The sequence below is a fragment of the Akebia trifoliata genome, chromosome 10 (genome assembly GCF_017979445.1).
Source record: "Akebia trifoliata isolate Shusen 1 chromosome 10, ASM1797944v1, whole genome shotgun sequence".
In the NCBI taxonomy this organism is placed as follows: Eukaryota; Viridiplantae; Streptophyta; class Magnoliopsida; order Ranunculales; family Lardizabalaceae; genus Akebia; species Akebia trifoliata.
The window spans coordinates 2312723-2330043 of NC_141384.1; the positions used below are offsets into that span (position 1 = coordinate 2312723).

General features: G+C 41.2%; 2 protein-coding genes across 4 annotated transcripts; both read left to right on the top strand.

Moving 5' to 3' along the window:
• The first annotated feature begins 1810 nt into the window (after nt 1–1810).
• LOC147392704 (factor of DNA methylation 1-like) lies at nt 1811–9771 on the top strand. 3 transcript variants are annotated; one of them, XR_015182402.1, is made up of 9 exons: nt 1811–1943; nt 3715–4623; nt 5033–5214; nt 6478–6567; nt 6827–7114; nt 7219–7431; nt 8294–8525; nt 8853–9005; nt 9325–9771. XR_015182402.1 is itself a non-coding variant. In XM_086456979.1 (8 exons), the coding sequence occupies exons 2-7, from the start codon at nt 3735–3737 to the stop codon at nt 8513–8515; spliced, it is 1884 nt and encodes a 627-aa protein (XP_086313105.1). In that variant the 5' UTR covers nt 1811–1943; nt 3715–3734; the 3' UTR covers nt 8516–8525; nt 9325–9765. The 3 variants fall into 3 exon arrangements, 1 of the variants encoding a protein (XP_086313105.1); XR_015182401.1 differs by having other exon boundaries at nt 8929–9005; nt 9325–9768; XM_086456979.1 differs by lacking the exon at nt 8853–9005 and having other exon boundaries at nt 9325–9765.
• A 1670-nt stretch (nt 9772–11441) lies between these two features.
• On the top strand, nt 11442–13577 carry LOC147392705 (uncharacterized). The gene is made up of 2 exons (XM_086456411.1): nt 11442–13205; nt 13251–13577. Exons 1-2 carry the CDS (start codon nt 11442–11444, stop codon nt 13575–13577), a joined length of 2091 nt encoding a protein of 696 aa, XP_086312537.1.
• The last annotated feature ends 3744 nt before the right edge of the window (nt 13578–17321 follow it).

Sequence of the window (17321 nt, forward strand, 5' to 3'; positions counted from 1 at the left end):
TATCTGTTTAAATTAATATTTTATGATTTTAAAATTGAGGGATTCTATTGGCACCCCAACTTTTATTTTTGGCATCTCAACTAGTCAAATTAGTTATTGCACCCAAAAATAAAGATTAAAGCACACTATTTCAAGTGAGAATTAACATTTCTACACCAAATTTTTCTCCCGAATGATAGAAAAAGAAGGATAAGGGTGGTGCATATCTTATGTCTCCTTCAATATTTTCAATGTCGATTGCATGCCCTTTGATTTCTCACTATGATTGTAGGCTCTTCGAATGTTGGTTGTCCTCGTCATTTTCTAATTATACATCTCCAACTTTATTATCTTTATTTTTTTTTTCTTTAAAAAATACCCCTCCAACTTTAGTGTCTTTCTTCAATTTTATTATCTTTTCTTTTTTCTCATTTTTTCCCCTTAAAAATACCCCTCTGACATTACTGTCTTTTTCTAATTTTATTATTTTTCATCTCTTACTCTCTTAACCCCAAAGGACGTTTGTGCCATAGGTACATACAAACTCTAGTATATAATAAAGTAAAAATTACTTAAAGGATCTTGGCAGGAGGATTTTTTTTTCTAACTAGTCCCTAAGTCTTAGGGGTTCTCTGAATAGTCCACTTAGTAACTGAATAGTCCACTTAGTAAAACTTTCTTTTCTAATAAGTCCCTTAACGTTTAACCCCACTCTAGACATTTCTCACAATTGAAATGTCTAAACTACCCTAAATATTCAAGTTCACCATTTTCATCCAAACAAAAATTGGATTTTCGACATCCTAGTTGAGTTTTGGGGACTACATTTTGATTGAAAGGATTCGGCAATGACAAATAAATCATTTTCAAACATTTTGAAGATGTATGTAAAAAGTTAGGGATTTTCAATTCTTTTACTTCATTTTTTAATGAAAATTGATAAAGGATGGTTCTTTTGGTTTGAAATCATCTACACAAGTCATTATGTCAAGTTTTTAGTCGATTTTTTCATATATCTTAGTTGGAAAAAGTTAAAAATAAATAAATAAATAAATCTGTGGGTTTTACTGGCATTGAGTTCACTTCTTTTTAATTTTTGAGTTCAATATTTTTATTGTCGAGTTCGACATTATTAAAAAATTTGTCAAACTCAACTATTAAAATTTGTGAGCTCGACAATAAAAAGTGGTGAGTTTGATAATAAAAATATTAAACTCAACAATAGATAAAAATTGGTGAGCTCGACACTGTAAAAACATTTGAATTTCACTTAATTTTTCATTTTTTTTATAAATTGTGGAAATAAATAAAAAAATACATCTAAATGTTCAAAATGAGAAATATATCATTTTCATTTGTCCTTTACGATAAAAAATCATTCAAAAATGATGGAATTACAATTGGAAAATCTAAGTACATAAAGAAGATAAAAAATGGGTAGTTTTAGTATTTCAAAAATATTATAACAATAAGATTGAGGGACCACTAAGAAAAGAAAGTTTTACTAAATAGATTATTAAGAAAATCCTAAAACTTAGAGACTAATTAGAAAAAAGTCTTTCCGTTAGGGATCTTTTAGTAATTTTTCTATAATAAAACAAGACACTTATTTATTACCTATGAAGAGTCTCTAGCATAACTTTAATTTTATTATTATTATTACTCTTTTAAGAATATCACTTCAATTTTATATATTATTTTACTTTTTTTTTTTATAATAATATCCTTTCAATTTTTTTATTTTCTTTTTTACCCCTTTAACCCTATAGGGCATGGTAGTGCACAAACAATCTCTAATATAAATAGAATTTTCAGATTTATTTCAGAGAAGAATTAGAAGATGAAAAAAAAGAATATTGAGAAAATTGCTTTGAAGAAAAAGAAACTCTAGAGTAGATTTCTTTGATTCTATATAGAAGAAAGATAGAAGGAGATGAATTTTTATGGTGGTGATTGATAAAGAGGTAAAATTCTCTCAAAATATATTTTAAAATCAATGTTTCTCTTTCTTGAAAAAGAAGATCAAGAAAGAAAGATATTTAGCATTAATATATTATTACTCCTAGGGTTTTAGCACATTTACCCTTTGTGACCTCTCTTTTTCAATTCTAGGGTTTAATAATTCTTCTTCACAAACCATGTGACTTTGGGTTTTGCATTTGAGCTATTCAAGTAACTTCATCATCATCATCTAAGCTTTATCTCAAATCATCTTTTATTGTTAATCTACAATTAGAGTTATATAGTTTCTTACTATCTCAATCCACTTCATTTTTTACATTTCTTAAGTTGAGGGAAACATTTTTCTATATTTATTGTGAGTGTATGCAAACTGTTCGATGAAATGTCTAAAAGAAGTATGCCAGGACGTTGCACAGTATTGCATTCTACTGTCTTATTGGGTTTATATTGTTATCTTCATCATAGCTTTATCATGATTAATTTGGGTCTACATGGGTAATGTTCCACCATTCCACTCCATCTAAGATCATGATTTTGATTGATTTTGAAAATTGTCACATTTGAAAAATTCAATCAGTTTTGGCCGAGTCTTATATTTTACGGAGTTTCAATGAAATTCCAAAGGAATTTAGATTTTTGGGGTATCGTTTCGGTTTTGATGAAGATCAAAATTAATGTTGGTATTGCTATTTAGAACCTTGATATGATGCATCTCTTCTTTATTTTGTCTTCTACTAAGGTTCCTTCAGGTTTCGTTAAATGCATTGATTACTTAGTGCTTTGGAAATTCTTGCTTGAATTACTTAGTTGGAATCATGGACGAGTTTCATGTAGTTTTGGTAGAAAATTCCGGTTTCTGACGTGACAAAAACAAAACATTGAATGTTTTGGATTTTCTTCGATTTTTCTCTTGTCCTAAACATTGCATCGAAATGATATTTCAAACCTTAGTTGGGATTTGCTTGTCTTATTTATATTTTTCCCCTAAGATGCTCGCCAGTTCATTTTTAGGTTCTTTCTCTCTATGTCTGTGTGTTGTGGCCACCTATCAAATAATAATTTCTAATAACAACTAAATAATATTGTTCTTAATTATCTTATTAATTACTGTATTATTAAATTCCAACGTACATTGATTTATATGTTATTCTAACTTTTTGCATACTTTTATACTTAGAAAAATGGATTAATTTCTCCACCATCTATTTTGAATAGTATATTAAAGGCAACTCTAGTTGAATATTGGTCATTTAAGTGTTTCTTGAAGAGTGATTATTTTTCAAAGCTATAACCAAATTCCTTGTTATGTGACCTACAAAGTTAGTGATGGATGGGGTATTTTGTGATCAATAATGCACCAATCAAACTAAAGTGAAATTTTATAAGACAGTACCAAGACCATCTATGCTCTTTGGAGCTGAATATTGGGTGCAGGGATGTATGAGTGGTAAGACAAGTAAAGACAATGTGGAATAAATACATTAAAGGGAATCTAGGAATGGTTCCATTGGAAATAAAATGAAGGAAAATTGTTTTAGATCGTTTGGGCTTGTGCAACAAATGCCAATGATGGCATATATATGATAGAGCATTTGGTGTAAGTTGAAGGCTTTGCAAAGGTGAGAACAATGCCCAAAATAAGTAAATAACGTGGATTGAGATAGTAAGAAAAGTTGTGAGGATACATGCATTGATAGGACATGGAAGATATATCCCTTGCGTAGATCTTTTCTTTGATTATCTCACAACTTGCATTTTCTTGACTTATTGCAGTTCACGTGTTTGCAAATTCGATGGAGTACAATTCAGAAGAAGATTCAGATATAAGCGAGTCCGAGATTGCCAACTACAAAGAAAAGCCCTATAAAGAGCTGAAAGCTGGAAAGCTCAAAGTTAAAAATCCAAATGCCACTTTTAGATGCCCATTCTGTGTGGGGAAGAAAAAACAAGATTACCGATTCAACGAACTCTTTCAACATGCTTCTGGAGTGGGTAAAAGTTCATCAAATCGAAGTGCAAAACAGAAAGCAAACCATCTTGCTTTAGCAAAATTCTTGGAAACAGACCTAGCCGATACACCGGGTCCTTCACAATCTATAGTTGAGCCCCAACCAATTACCAAGCCTTCTGAACAAGATGATCTGTTTGTTTGGCCTTGGACAGGCATCATTGTTAACCTTTCAACCAAAACGAAGGATGGAGACGCAACTTCATTGAAAAAGGAGTTTTCTAAGTATAGACCTGTAGAAGTTCACATGTTATGGAACCACCGAGACCATACTGGATACGGTACCATGGATTTCAGTAAAGATTGGACAGGTTTCAACAATGGCATGGCATTTGAAAAAGCATTCGAAGCTGTTCGTCATGGTAAAAAGGATTGGAACAAACACAAAAGGCACCCTGGTTCGAGGATTTATGGATGGTTTGCTCGCATGGATGATTATAATTCTGAAGGACCAATTGGGGAGTATCTCCGTCGTAATGGAGAATTAAAGACCATCTCTGATATTGTCCAAGCAGCAAGACGTGAAAAACAAAACATTGTAGCTAGCCTAAGCAATGAAATTGATGTTAAGAATGAAAATCTAAGTGAATGGCAAGCTAAGTACAATGCGACAACTAGATCCCATGATAGGCTTCTTGAAGAGAGGGACAAACTACAGCATGTTTACAACGAAGGTTTGTACATTCTCTTTCTTCTCATATATATATATGGATTGGGTTATATGGATAGTAGGACCACCTATCTCTATGGACCGCATGTCCACATGGCATTCAAAAACACAATCGGGTGCCACATGTATGTAGAGCATAACATTTTATGAAATCCCTACAAAACAAATTTGAGAAAAGATTTTTTTCACTGTTGGATTTGTGTTTTAAATTTGAGAGTTCAGTGCTCGTCCATTTTCAACCTCAAGATCTGGCCTAAACAGTTTTTTGTGCTAATGAGCATCATCATGTTGAGAATGGATTAAAGTATGGTTGGATCATCCTAAATGTTATGCATATGGGCTTGTGTGTGTGATTTTTTGATCCTAAATGGATTAAAGTATGGCTGATTTTTTGATCCTGGCATCTTTTTCAGAAATGAGGAAAATGCAGCATAGTGCTCGTGAACATACTCGTAGGATGGTTTATGAGAATGAAAAGCTGAAGTCTGATTTGGATTCTCGAAGAAGAAAACTTGAGCGGTGGTCCAAAGAGCTTAACAAACGTGAAGTTCTGAATGAACTTGAAAGAAGAAAATTCGACGAGGAGATGAAGAAGGTGATACACTAATCAAATTCTGCATTTTATTTGAGACATTCATCGATGAGGTTGTTACATTTAAATTACTTTGGCTAAAGTTATTAATCGGTTTCTAATTCAGGTGGAAGATAGTCTAGGTAGAAGAAAACATACCCTTTTTTGCCATTGTTGAATAATCGTCATCGTAGAAGTATTATCCCAAAGATTTGGGGTTGGCTAAATGGATCTTTTTTCTCCATCAGTTCATCTAGAGCCACATCTTTTATCATTTAAGTGTGTTCATATTCACTTTCATTATCTCAATCCAAGTTCTTTTGGGCTCCCTTTCTCTCTTTTAGAACCTTCAACTTGTATATTCCTTCTAGGTAGGGTTTTAATCACCTTCAGTGAACGTGCCCAAATCATCTCAATTGACTCTCTTAGTTTATAGCCTATTGGAGTTACTCACACCTTTGCTCGAACGCATTCATTTCTATTTTTATATTTCCTAGTCTTCTCGTCAATCTGTCTCAACGTCCTCATTTCTATTACATTCAATCTATTAACATGATGGTTCTTGATTGCCTAACATTTAGCTTCATAAAGCATAGCTGGTCTTAATATTGTGTGTTTTAGAATTTTCCTATTAATTTAATTTATGCGCGTCCATCAATAGCACTCTAGAAGAGCACCTCCACTCTTACCCATCCAACTTTGATTCTACGGCCAACATATTCGTCAATCTTGCCAACATTATTTATAAGAAACCCGAGGTAACAATAATGGTTACTTTGGGGTATTTCTAGATCTTTAAATTTTTACTTGACATTCCTCTTCATGGATGTTCAGTACTATATTTGCATTCCATATACTTGGACTTGGTTGTACTTTTCCTAAAGCACTTGGAATCCAATATATCTCTCCATAATTCTAGTTTTGTGTTGACTCCATCTTTAGTCTTGTCAACTAATAATAAATCATCTGCAAATAACATACATCAAAGTACACATTCTTGAACACTGAATGTAGCAAGTGTTTTCTTTTAATCATGAGAGTAAATTTTATGGCCTCAATATTGTCTAGCTGATCTGTTTGGGGGTAGGGATCGTTCCAAAGGACCCAAAACCATTCAATTGGTGATCCATATCTTGGATTGCGTGCAATTCACCAGATATCCTGCTAAGATTCCTAATCATTCAATGTTCTTGCTTTTGGCCATTTACACATTTTTTGGGCCATCTAAGTGTTATGTTGAATGGAATAAAGATAACCTGATACTAATATCATTCGTTGTCCTTTCAGAATATTGCCAAAAACAATTTACTTCAAATGGCATCCATGGAGCAGAAAAAGGCCGACGAGAATGTCCTGAGGTTGGTTGAAGAGCAAAAGGTGCGCCTCTTGCTGTTAGGCTTTGACCATAATTGTCCTTCGAATATACAAATCAATCTCTTTCTCCTTGTATCCCACCAAAAGAAAAAATTTCTCTTATTTTCTTTTTCTTTTTGTTTTAATGGGAACCCACGAGCCACGGCCTCAAAGTTGCTTTGCAATGTGTCAAACCAACTGAGCGATGGATCTAAGCCCAATTTTTTTCTTATTTTTCTAACTATTTTAATTTGTTGTTTGACTGGGTCCATAAAATACGCAGAAGGAGAAAGAGGCTGCTTTGAATAAAATACTTCAGTTAGAGAAGCAATTGGACGCTAAACAGAAATTGGAGTTAGAAATCGAGGAGTTGAGAGGAAATTTACTGGTGATGAAGCATATGGGAAGTGAAGATGATAAGAAAGTTCAACAGAAGATGATAGAGATGTCCAAAGAATTGGATGAAAAAATTGAAGAAATGGACGATATAGATTCTTTGAATCAAACTCTTATCGTCAAAGAGCGGAGGAGCAATGATGAGCTACAAGAAGCTCGCAAAGAACTAATTCTAGTATGGATTTTCTTTTTCTTTGGACAGTCTATTAAAAAAAAATTCTACGTAAATGGACTATGAACTCAAAGTTAATTGATCAATTACTTCCGTTTTCTCATTAGGGTTTGAAAGAAGTGTTGAGTAGTCGTACTTCAATTGGAATTAAGAGAATGGGGGAGCTAGATGTAAAGCCTTTTCAAATTGTATGCAAGCAAAGGTTTCCAGCTAAAGAAGCGGCACTGAAATCTGCTGAACTATGCTCAATATGGCAAGAGTATCTCAAGGAATCAGATTGGTATCCATTTAAAGTTGTGATCAAAGAAGGGGAACCCCAAGTATGACAGATATCTCTCTTCCTCTTACTGCTATAGTTGCCCCTTTTATGTGATGGTTTGGCATTCTTGTGGACTGTTATATTGGGATATCAGGCATCTTCTCCATTTGTCTTTGGCATCATCACTCATCGGTATGAGCGTGCTTACCGTATGGTATTGGCCATTTATTCTCTCACGAGGTTCATGATTTCACATATGCATTTTTTATCCCCACGTGCGCTTGTGTCCATGGTTTTAAATCGTGGGATTCTCTCGTATCTTTCATGGACAAGACTGAGATGACTTTTCTGAGTCATCTCAGTTGTCAACGAGACATGTTTTTACCCTTAAAAAAATAAGGTTCATTGCTGCATTGGAACCAAAACCTACAATTATTTTCCTCCAAATCTGAAGAAGAGAAGGGGGTTTTCCTTTTTAGAAATCAGATCTGAAGAGCAAGGGGTTTTTGCAAAAGAAAAAAAACCCTAGAGAGATCTTACATCTTTAGGGTTTTCTTTCGGCTTTGAAGAGCTACAAATCTGGGAATATCATGATTATCTCGCTTACCTTGTCCGAGATTTGCAAAATCTCGACCAAGATATCACGTTTGTCTAAGGAAACATTGTGATTCTTGCATCACACTCTATTTTCATCTCGTCGAGCAACGAGACTGAGATGACTAGATAGAGATCATCTCAATCTCGGACGAGATTTAAAGCCATGCTTGTGTCAAGACAATGAAGTTTTCTACTTAGTAATTTGGAAACTTATTCTTCTATAGCATGCTTACATTATCGAGTTAAATGAGAATGTTATCTTATTCTCGTTTCAGGTAAACTAGAAAAACATTGATAAAAATCATTTGTAAATGGTGGTGTTGTAGCAAATAATAAATGAAGAAGACGAAAGATTAAAAGATCTGAGGAAGGAGTTTGGGACAGGGGTCTACGAAGCTGTCACAACAGCCTTGAAGGAGATAAACGAGTACAATGCGAGTGGGAGGTATATAGTGCCAGAGCTGTGGAACTTCAAAGAAGGGAGGAAAGCCACATTAAAAGAAGTCATCAGTTATATAATGTCGCAGACACCTAAGCGCAAAAGATGACGAGGCAAAGGTTAGTGTTCTTGTAGTTTACACTCATCTTATTTGTGTATAAACTGTCATGTTTAAACAAAGGTCATTACTGTTGAGTGTTGTGATATCTGCCTCGGCTCGTGGGTGTCACAAGCTCAAGTATCGTGCTCTAGTTTAACCTGTGACCCTCTTATATTTATAGTTGCGCATTCCCCATCAGCTTGGTCTTTTGGGGTAAATGGTTGTCAACATGGTATCAGAGCGCTAGGTTCATATAGGTCATGGGTTCGAGTCTCCTCGAAGGAATTTTCCACCCTTATGGGTGAGGGGGAGTGTTGAGTGTTGTGATATCCGCCTCCACTCGCAGGTGTCACGTGTTCACGTATCGTGCTCCAGTTCGACCCGTGACCCTCTAATATTCATATTTGCGCCTTCCCCATCAGATCATTCTTTTGGAGTAAATGGTTGTCAACAATTACCAGCACTGTTGAGAAGAAAAATCTCAACTGCAGTTCTTCAGGTATTTCCTATCGAAAATATCATTTTAAAATTAAAGGGTCTTGATTGATGCCTCTGCTCCTTCGACTTGTGATGGTTTAAATGTAAGATTCAATATATGATAAAGATCCTTCATTTTCTCGTCCTTTGTACATGCTGACATTATCTCACTCAACTTTCTTTTATTTAATCTCCTATCAGAGCTACTCTTATAATCATTCTTGTGCATGTGCTCGTTTCTTATTTTATTTCTTCACTTTGTTTATTATGGATCTTGAAGGGGGTAGAAAAGTCGCCATTTTAATATACCTCAAAATGTTAATGTTACTTCATTTCTGCAGGATGAACCTTGAAATAGTGCTGGGAACAACTAGGCAAAATGGTGATATCGTGACACATAAAGAAGCTGAAGAACTAAAATGCTCTTTCTATAGTTTCCTTCGGTTAAGACTGTTCTTTCTCTTGCTGTTTCAACCCACATTATTTTCATCATTTGCATACTTTTAGGAGTTCAACCTGCACAGTTTACTAAAGACTTTATTTTACTTTGTAATGTGATCTCTCTTAGAAACATGTGTTCATAACTTCAATACAAATTGTGGGTTATAGATTGGAATGGCCTATTTTAGCTGTGTTCTTGATCCTCTATGGTTCGACTAGTTCGATTTTGGCATAATTTCTTTTTTATTTTCTGCTTTTTAAATTCAAGCGATCGTTTGCATTTGAAAGTTGCCATCAAAACTACACTCACCTAATTCAGCACTAAATTAGCCTTTCCCTTTCTTTCTTCCATCTTTTTTTTTCCATACTTAAATTGGCAAGAGGTGTGTTATGTGGGAAATAGGTTCATTCGAGAGTACTTAAGGTGGTAGTATGTTTCCTGGTTCGTCAATTCACTCAGTTCGAATTTCGGTTCATAGTTTGCCATTGTAAGCAAACCTGGTTCATAGAAGCAGGAAGAGAGGATGTGTTTCTTAGATCACTTACATGTAAGTGTTTAAGCAAGTTACAAGAACAGCGGTGATGTTGAGAAACCCAATTTATATATAATCAAAATACATATGATAGTCCAGATTTGAAATATATATGACTACTACTTTTTTCGGTCTAGATGTCGTCATTTTACAAGATCCAATAGCATTTGACATTGTTGTCAAAAACATTGTAACAAGTTGTCCACCATCCAGAATCACACATGAGATTGCAAAAAAATCAGCCCATTCCGAAACTTGGAACACCATCGAAAGTGGTTTACAAATTGATGGTCCACAATTCAACTTATATACTGGTGTTCAGAATGGGTTGATGTTTGTGAGGGTAATCTCCTCGTCATAAAGATCATCCTCACAAAAAATCAGCCCATTCCAAAACTTTTAGCCATATAGGGCAAAACACTTAGTCTAGGACTTTGGCTGTTGAACCTGACCAATGTAGGACAGGGTTCGATTGCCAAAGTTTTGTCTTAAATGAGTTGAAAGTTTCAGAATGAGCTGATTTTTTGTGAGGATGATCCGGACTGAAAGACCATGTAGAACCTAGACTAAGGTCCTTGTGGGGGAAAATTCTTGAGCACGGACACGTGGCTCGATCAGGGGCCAAGATTAATGATTTTGAGGTCGTGGCTCGGTTTATTAACCCCGACGAATGCATGTATTCGAAGCTCGGAGCTAGGCCATCAGCCAGTGAAGCGGTCCGGGCAACTGCCTCTTAGGTCGGTATGACAGGCCTGACAGACGTGCCAGCAAAAGACAGCCAGCTCTAACAACCCACGTCATGTCAGGCCAACTCTGACTTTCTCAGAAGTGATAGGGCAGTTGCAACAACTCCTGCAGCAGACATGTCAGGGAGTAAGCCAACTACCCCAAGTCACCTCAAGGGGTGGCACAGAAAACGATCAAGTTGAACGCCTATATAAGGAAGAAAACTATGAGTAAAAGAGGTTCGAATGCTCCTTCTCTAAACAAATTACACTGATCAATTTGGCTAACTTGATCGTCGGAGTGGGCTGTTTTGCAGGTCTCCCGAGCTTAAAGAGAAGGAAAGTGTAGAGCCATTTCGAGCATCTACAATTTGGCGCCGTCCGTGGGAAACTTACAAGGAGAAAAACGACCAATATGGGAAGAGCTAGAGGCGAAAATCGTGGAGAGCCATCAAACCCACTGCCAGCAGACTCGCCCCCAAACGCGCCGGATCCAATGCTAGCAATGTACAACTTACTCACGGAGATGAGAGAGGAAATGCGCAGGGGGTTGGAGAAACAAAATGATGAGATAGTGAAAATAAGAAGGGAAAATGAAGAGCTCAGGCAAAGGTTAGGCGAGCGCGCGGAGACCGAGGAAGGCCCAGGGGCAGAGCAGAGTAGCGACCATCCTGTTCGAGCGGCAAGAACGGAGGTAGATTGGACTGAAGATTCAGCAGCAGTAAAAACGCAGCAGGGAAGCTCGAAGTTAAAGAAACCATGACGAGGAAGGAAGTGGAGGAGATGCTCAAAAGGAGGGATGAGGAATTCGCGCGAGGAAAGGATCCCGCGCAAAAGGTACGGAACGCAATTCGGGAACTCAAAGGGACACCATTCTCGCAGGCGATAATGAAGTCAGAACCACCCAGGTCGTTCCACATGCCAAAGTTTGAAACTTATGACGGGACGCGAGATCCCATGGACCATATACTGCACTACAGAAGTCAAATGGTGCTGTACCAAAATGATGATCCGTTGCTCTGCAAGCTGTTTCCGTCAACCTTGAGGCTCGGGGCCATGATGTGGTTCCAGGCCTTACCAGCTGGGTCCATTACGAACTTTTCCGAGCTGGAAGAAACGTTCGTTGGGCAGTTCGTGCACCTGCGAAGGAAGAAGGTTGGAGTTAACACTCTATTTAACCTTCGACAGGAGCCTGGGGAGAGTATTAGGTCGTTCGTAACCCGTTTTCGAACGAGAGCCCTGGACGTAGAAGGCATGGACGAGGCCACAGCATGCGCGGCGTGCATCGCTGCGGTGATCCCGGGGACACGGTTGTATGAGTCCTTGATCAAGTCTGATCCTACTCGTCTAGAAGATTTGTATGCGAAGGTGGAAAAGTACATCCTGGTGGAAGAATCTGTGAAGGGCAAAAGACGAAGCACCCAGACAGTGGCTAACAGCGAAGGAGGAATAGACGCTTCAAAGGTACCGACCCACCCCGGAGTGGAAGGAAATAAGAAAAGGCGGAGAGATTCGAACGAGCAGTCGTGGTGGAAAAGAGGCCGGACGTATACCCCGCTTAACGAAAAACTATCCGTGATACTGAGGCACATAAGGGGGGAGCCCGACTTCATTCAGCCGCCACGGGGGTATAAGGGGAAACCCGGAAAACCATTCTGCGAGTATCATGAGGCTGAGGATCACCCTACTGAGGACTGTTACAGGCTGCGCCATATCATCCAGGATATGATCGAAGCAGGGAAGCTCAAAGGTTATGTCTCCGCGGGAGGAAGGAGAAGAGGGGAGACTACCGAGAGAGCCGAGCGAAAGCCCGAGCAAAGAAGGCCAACTAAAGGAGGGCGTCGAGAGACGGAAGAGCGCAGGATAGTTCATACCATCACAGGATTATTAGGGGCCGAAGTGCCGTCTAGGCGGGAGATTCGAGAGAAAGTAAAAAAGATCCGACATATGGTCGGGGTTAACAATGTGGCATCAGGAGTACGGGCAGTTGGAACGACGAACCACGGAGCAGATCCCCGGGCAATCGTATTCACAGAGAGTGACCTAAGGGGGACGGCAGGGCCCCATCAGGACGCATTAGTAATCGCACTCCCGGTGGGAAACGTCGAACTCCGTAGAATACTCGTGGATTCGGGAAGCGCGGTGGACATTCTCCTCCTAAGCGCGGCTAAGAGAATGGGGATTTCAGGTAGTTTGGAGCCAACGCCGACCCTCGTCTATGGGTTCAACGGTGCCGCTAGCAGTTCGGTAGGAGAGATCACACTCCCGATCTCTGCAGGGTCTAAAGTGGTAATGACAAGATTCGTGGTAATAGATGCAGACTTGGCCTATAACGCGATCTTGGGCCGGAGATGGATACACGAGATGAGAGCAGTCCCGTCAACCTATCATCAAGTTATTCGTTTCCCGGGTAAGGAAGGAATAATGGAAATCATGGGAGATCAGGAGATGGCGCAGAGGTGTTTTCACCTGGCCTTGAAGCAAGACCGAGGCCCCGAGGCTGTCCCCCTGAAGAAGAGAAAGGTGCCTCCAACTGTTAATGAATCTTCGTAGCAATTACAGAAGCAGCCGCTGCGCGAGCAGCGGGTAACAGTTGAGGAAGTCGAAGCCGTGGACCTCGGCGGCGATGGAGGACAGATAGTTAGTGTTGGTACCACGATGTTGCGGGAGGAGAGGGCGGCACTACTCCAACTTCTGAGGGCAAACAAGGATGTATTCGCATGGTCATTAGAGGACATGCCTGGGATAGACCCGTCGGTGGCGTGTCATAGATTAAATGTTGATGAAAGCTTCCGACCTATTAGGCAGAAGCCACGGAGGCTGTCGCCGTGCCTCAGGCAGGGGGTGAATGAGGAAATCGAAAAGCTTTTGAAGGCCGGGTTATCAGGGAGGTAGAGTACCCGGAATGGATAGCGAACATAGTGGCAGTACCGAAGAAGGATGGGAGGGTGAGAGTGTGCATCGACTTCACGAACCTGAATAAGGCGTGCCCAAAGGATAGCTTCCCGCTGCCAAGGATTGATAGGTTGGTCGATGCCACTGCTGGACATGAGAGAATGTCGTTTATGGACGGATATTCGGGGTATAACCAGATCCCCCTAGCAGTGGAAGACCAGGAACGAACATCATTCATCACCGAGCAAGGGCTGTTCTGTTTTAAAGTTATGTCGTTCGGCTTGAGAAATGCCGGGGCAACCTACCAGAGACTCGTGACAAAAATGTTCGAAGGATTGATCGGGAAGATTGTGGAGGTATATATCGACGATTTGTTGGTAAAAAGCAAGCGAGCAGGGGACCATCTGGTAGACCTCAGGCATACATTTGACCGGCTGAGGAGTTTCAGAATGAAGTTAAATCCGAAGAAGTGTGTCTTCGCCGTCTCCTCTGGGAAATTCCTCGGGCACATTATAACCAGGAAAGGCATCGAGGCAAATCCAGACCAGATCCGAGCGCTAGTAGAAATGCCGAGCCCCGCCAACCAGAAGCAGGTGCAGAAGCTGGCAGGGAGAATAGCTGCGCTGAACAGGTTTATCTCCAGAGTATCCGATCGATGCCGCCCGCTCTTCGCGTTATTGCAAAAAGAGAAGAATTTCACATGGAGTGCGGAGTGTGAGGCAGCCTTCAGCGACCTAAAGAAGTATTTGGGGCAGCCGCCGATCCTTAGCTCTCCAGAAGAAGGAGAGGAGCTGGGGATTTATCTGGCGACCAGTTCATCGTCAGTAAGCTCAGTTCTCTTTAAAGTTGAAATGGGACGGGAATATCCTATTTATTACGTCAGCAAAACATTGGGCATATCGGAGGTTAAGTACACCAGGACGGAGAAGGTAGGATTGTCGCTCGTTTACTCGGCGCATAAGCTCAGGCCTTACTTCCTCTCGCACCGCATCCGAGTCGTGACGGACACCCCGCTGAAAGAGATGATGCACAGAACCGAAAAGTCGCGGAGGATGGCGAGGTGGGCCGTAATCCTCGGAGAGTACGACTTACAATTTGAATCCCGGACAGCGATAAAGGGGCAGGTATTGGCAGATTTCCTTGCAGACTTCCCAGTTGAGGATCCGAACTGGGAAGAGTTGGAGAACGAGGATGAAGGGACGGAAGAAGTAGAGCTGTGGGACAAGCAGACAGGATGGAGAATTTTTGTCGATGGGTCATCGAACTACTCAGGCTCGGTGGTTGGAATAGTAATTGTAACACCGAGCAACGATAGACTGGAAAAGATAGTCAAACTCGGGTATGGGGCATCGAATAATGAAGCGGAGTACGAGGCAGTCATCCACGGGCTAAGAATGGCAAGCGAGTTGAAAATCGGCCGGGTAAAACTATGCACCGACTCCCAACTTATAGCCAACCAATGCAACGGGAAATTTGAAGCAAAGGATGAACGCATGGCGAGATACCTGATCTCAGTTAAACGAGAGATTGAGAAGTTCGACCAAGTGGAGATATGCCAGATACCCAGGGATGAGAACAGGCATGCAGATTCATTGGCTTACATTGCCTCAATGCTAGGAGAGACGGAGGGACGGTCTTTACCTGTGGAATACATGCCTAAAGCAAGCATCGAACATGAGGAGAGGGAGTGCGCACAGGCCGAAAGAACGTCGGGATGGATAGAAGAGTTCACTCAGTATCTGCGCTCAAAGGTACTGCCAGAAGACAGAGGGGAGGCCAGAAAATTGCTTCGGCAGGTCGGCAAGTACACTCTCATTGGGGAGGAGCTGTATAGAATGTCTTTCGGGGGACCACTTCTTAAGTGCCTTTCTAAGGAAGAGTCTGAGCTCATAATGGCGGAAATCCACGAGGGAATCTGCGGCAATCATTCGGGAGGACGGTCGCTCGCCAATAAGGTCATCAATCAAGGCTACTTCTGGCCTAGAATGCAGGAAGATTGTAAGAGGTATGTGAGGACCTGTGATCAATGCCAAAAACATGCTCCCATGCATCTGCAGCCAGCCAGTGAGCTCCATCCTATGAAATCACCCTGGCCATTCTCGATATGGGGAATGGACATTGTGGGACCTCTACCTCGGGGAAAGGGGGGCAAGCTATTCATCCTAGTGGCTACAGATTATTTTACTAAATGGGTGGAAGCTGTTCCCCTTACACGGATCTGGGAGGAAGAAGTTATCAAATTCACATGGGAGCACATCATAACGCGATTCGGGATCCCTTATGCATTGATCTCTGACAATGGAACTCAGTTCAAGGGCAACCGCGTGCAATCATACTTCAAAGAATACGGAATCCGTTCTCTGCAATCGTCGCCAAGATACCCACAAGGAAATGGCCAAGTTGAAGCATCGAACAAGACAATCCTCGCGAACCTGAAAAAGAAGCTGGCGGAACATAAGGGAAGATGGGTAGACGAGCTACACAGCGTCCTGTGGGCGTATCGAACCACGGCAAGAAGGGCGACTGGTTTCACTCCGTTCGCACTAACCTATGGTACGGAAGCTGTTATTCCAACCGAGATTCAGGTTCCTACTACGAGGACACAAGTGGCAGAGACGGAGGTCAATGATGAAATGATGGCTCGGAATTTGGATTGGTTGGATGAAACAAGGGAAAGAGTAATAGAGAGATTGGCACGGTATCAGCAGGTATTGAAGAGGTCTTATGACCGGAAGGTACGTCATAGGGGAATTCGGAGTCGGCGATATGGTGTTACGGAAAGTATTTTCTAATACCAAGGAAATTAATAGTGGAAAGCTCGGCTGTAACTGGGAAGGACCGTATATTGTGAGACAAGTCGGGGAAACCGGCGCTTACTACTTGAAGACTTCGACCGGGGATGAAATTCAATCACCGTGGAATGTATTCAATTTAAAGAAATATTATCAATAAAGGCATCTTTGCTCCACAGCCCTGCTACCTGAGGGAAAGCCTTGGTCCCACCACGGGAACCAAGCCCAACTGAGGAGTTGGTTTGAAGGAAAAGCCTTGGTCCCTCCATAAGGACCAAGCCCAACTGGGGAGTTGGTCTACGGAAAAGCCTCGGCCCCTCTATAGGAGCCGAGCCCAACTGAGGAGTTGGTTCGAAGGAAAAGCCTTGGTCCCACCACGGGGACCAAGCCCAATTGGGGAGTTGGTCTAAGGAAAAGCCTCGGCCCCTCCATAGGAGCCGAGCCCAACTGAGGAGTTGGTTTGAAGGAAAAGCCTTGGTCCCACCATGGGGACCAAGCCCAACTGGGGAGTTGGTCTAAGGAAAAGCCTCGGCCCCTCCATAGGAGTCGAGCCCAACTGAGGAGTTGGTTCGAAGGAAAAGCCTTGATCCCACCACGGGGACCAAGCCCAACTGGGGAGTTGGTCTAAGGAAAAGCCTCGGCCACTTCATAGGAGCCGAGCCCAACTGAGGAGTTGGTTTGAAGGAAAAGCCTTGGTCCCACCACGGGGACAAGCCCAACTGGGGAGTTGGTCTAAGGAAAAGCCTCGGCCCCTCCATAGGAGCCGAGCCCAACTGAGGAGTTGGTTTGAAGGAAAAGCCTTGGTCCCACCACGGGGACCAAGCCCAACTGGGGAGTTGGTCTAAGGAAAAGCCTCGGCCCCTCCATAGGAGCCGAGCCCAACTGAGGAGTTGGTTTGAAGGAAAAGCCTTGGTCCCACCACGGGGACCAAGCCCAACTGGGGCGTTGGTCT

Bases quoted from the DNA above. Each gene is read 5' to 3' on its own strand.
- LOC147392705 (XM_086456411.1), top strand. From the start codon at position 11,442: ATGACGAGGAAGGAAGTGGAGGAGATGCTCAAAAGGAGGGATGAGGAA. The intron at 13,206-13,250 runs GTGCCTCCAACT...TTACAGAAGCAG, and splicing joins TCCCCCTGAAGAAGAGAAAG to CCGCTGCGCGAGCAGCGGGT.
- LOC147392704 (XM_086456979.1), top strand. From the start codon at position 3,735: ATGGAGTACAATTCAGAAGAAGATTCAGATATAAGCGAGTCCGAGATT. The intron at 5,215-6,477 runs GTGATACACTAA...TTGTCCTTTCAG, and splicing joins TCGACGAGGAGATGAAGAAG to AATATTGCCAAAAACAATTT. The intron at 7,432-8,293 runs GTATGACAGATA...GTGGTGTTGTAG, and splicing joins TCAAAGAAGGGGAACCCCAA to CAAATAATAAATGAAGAAGA.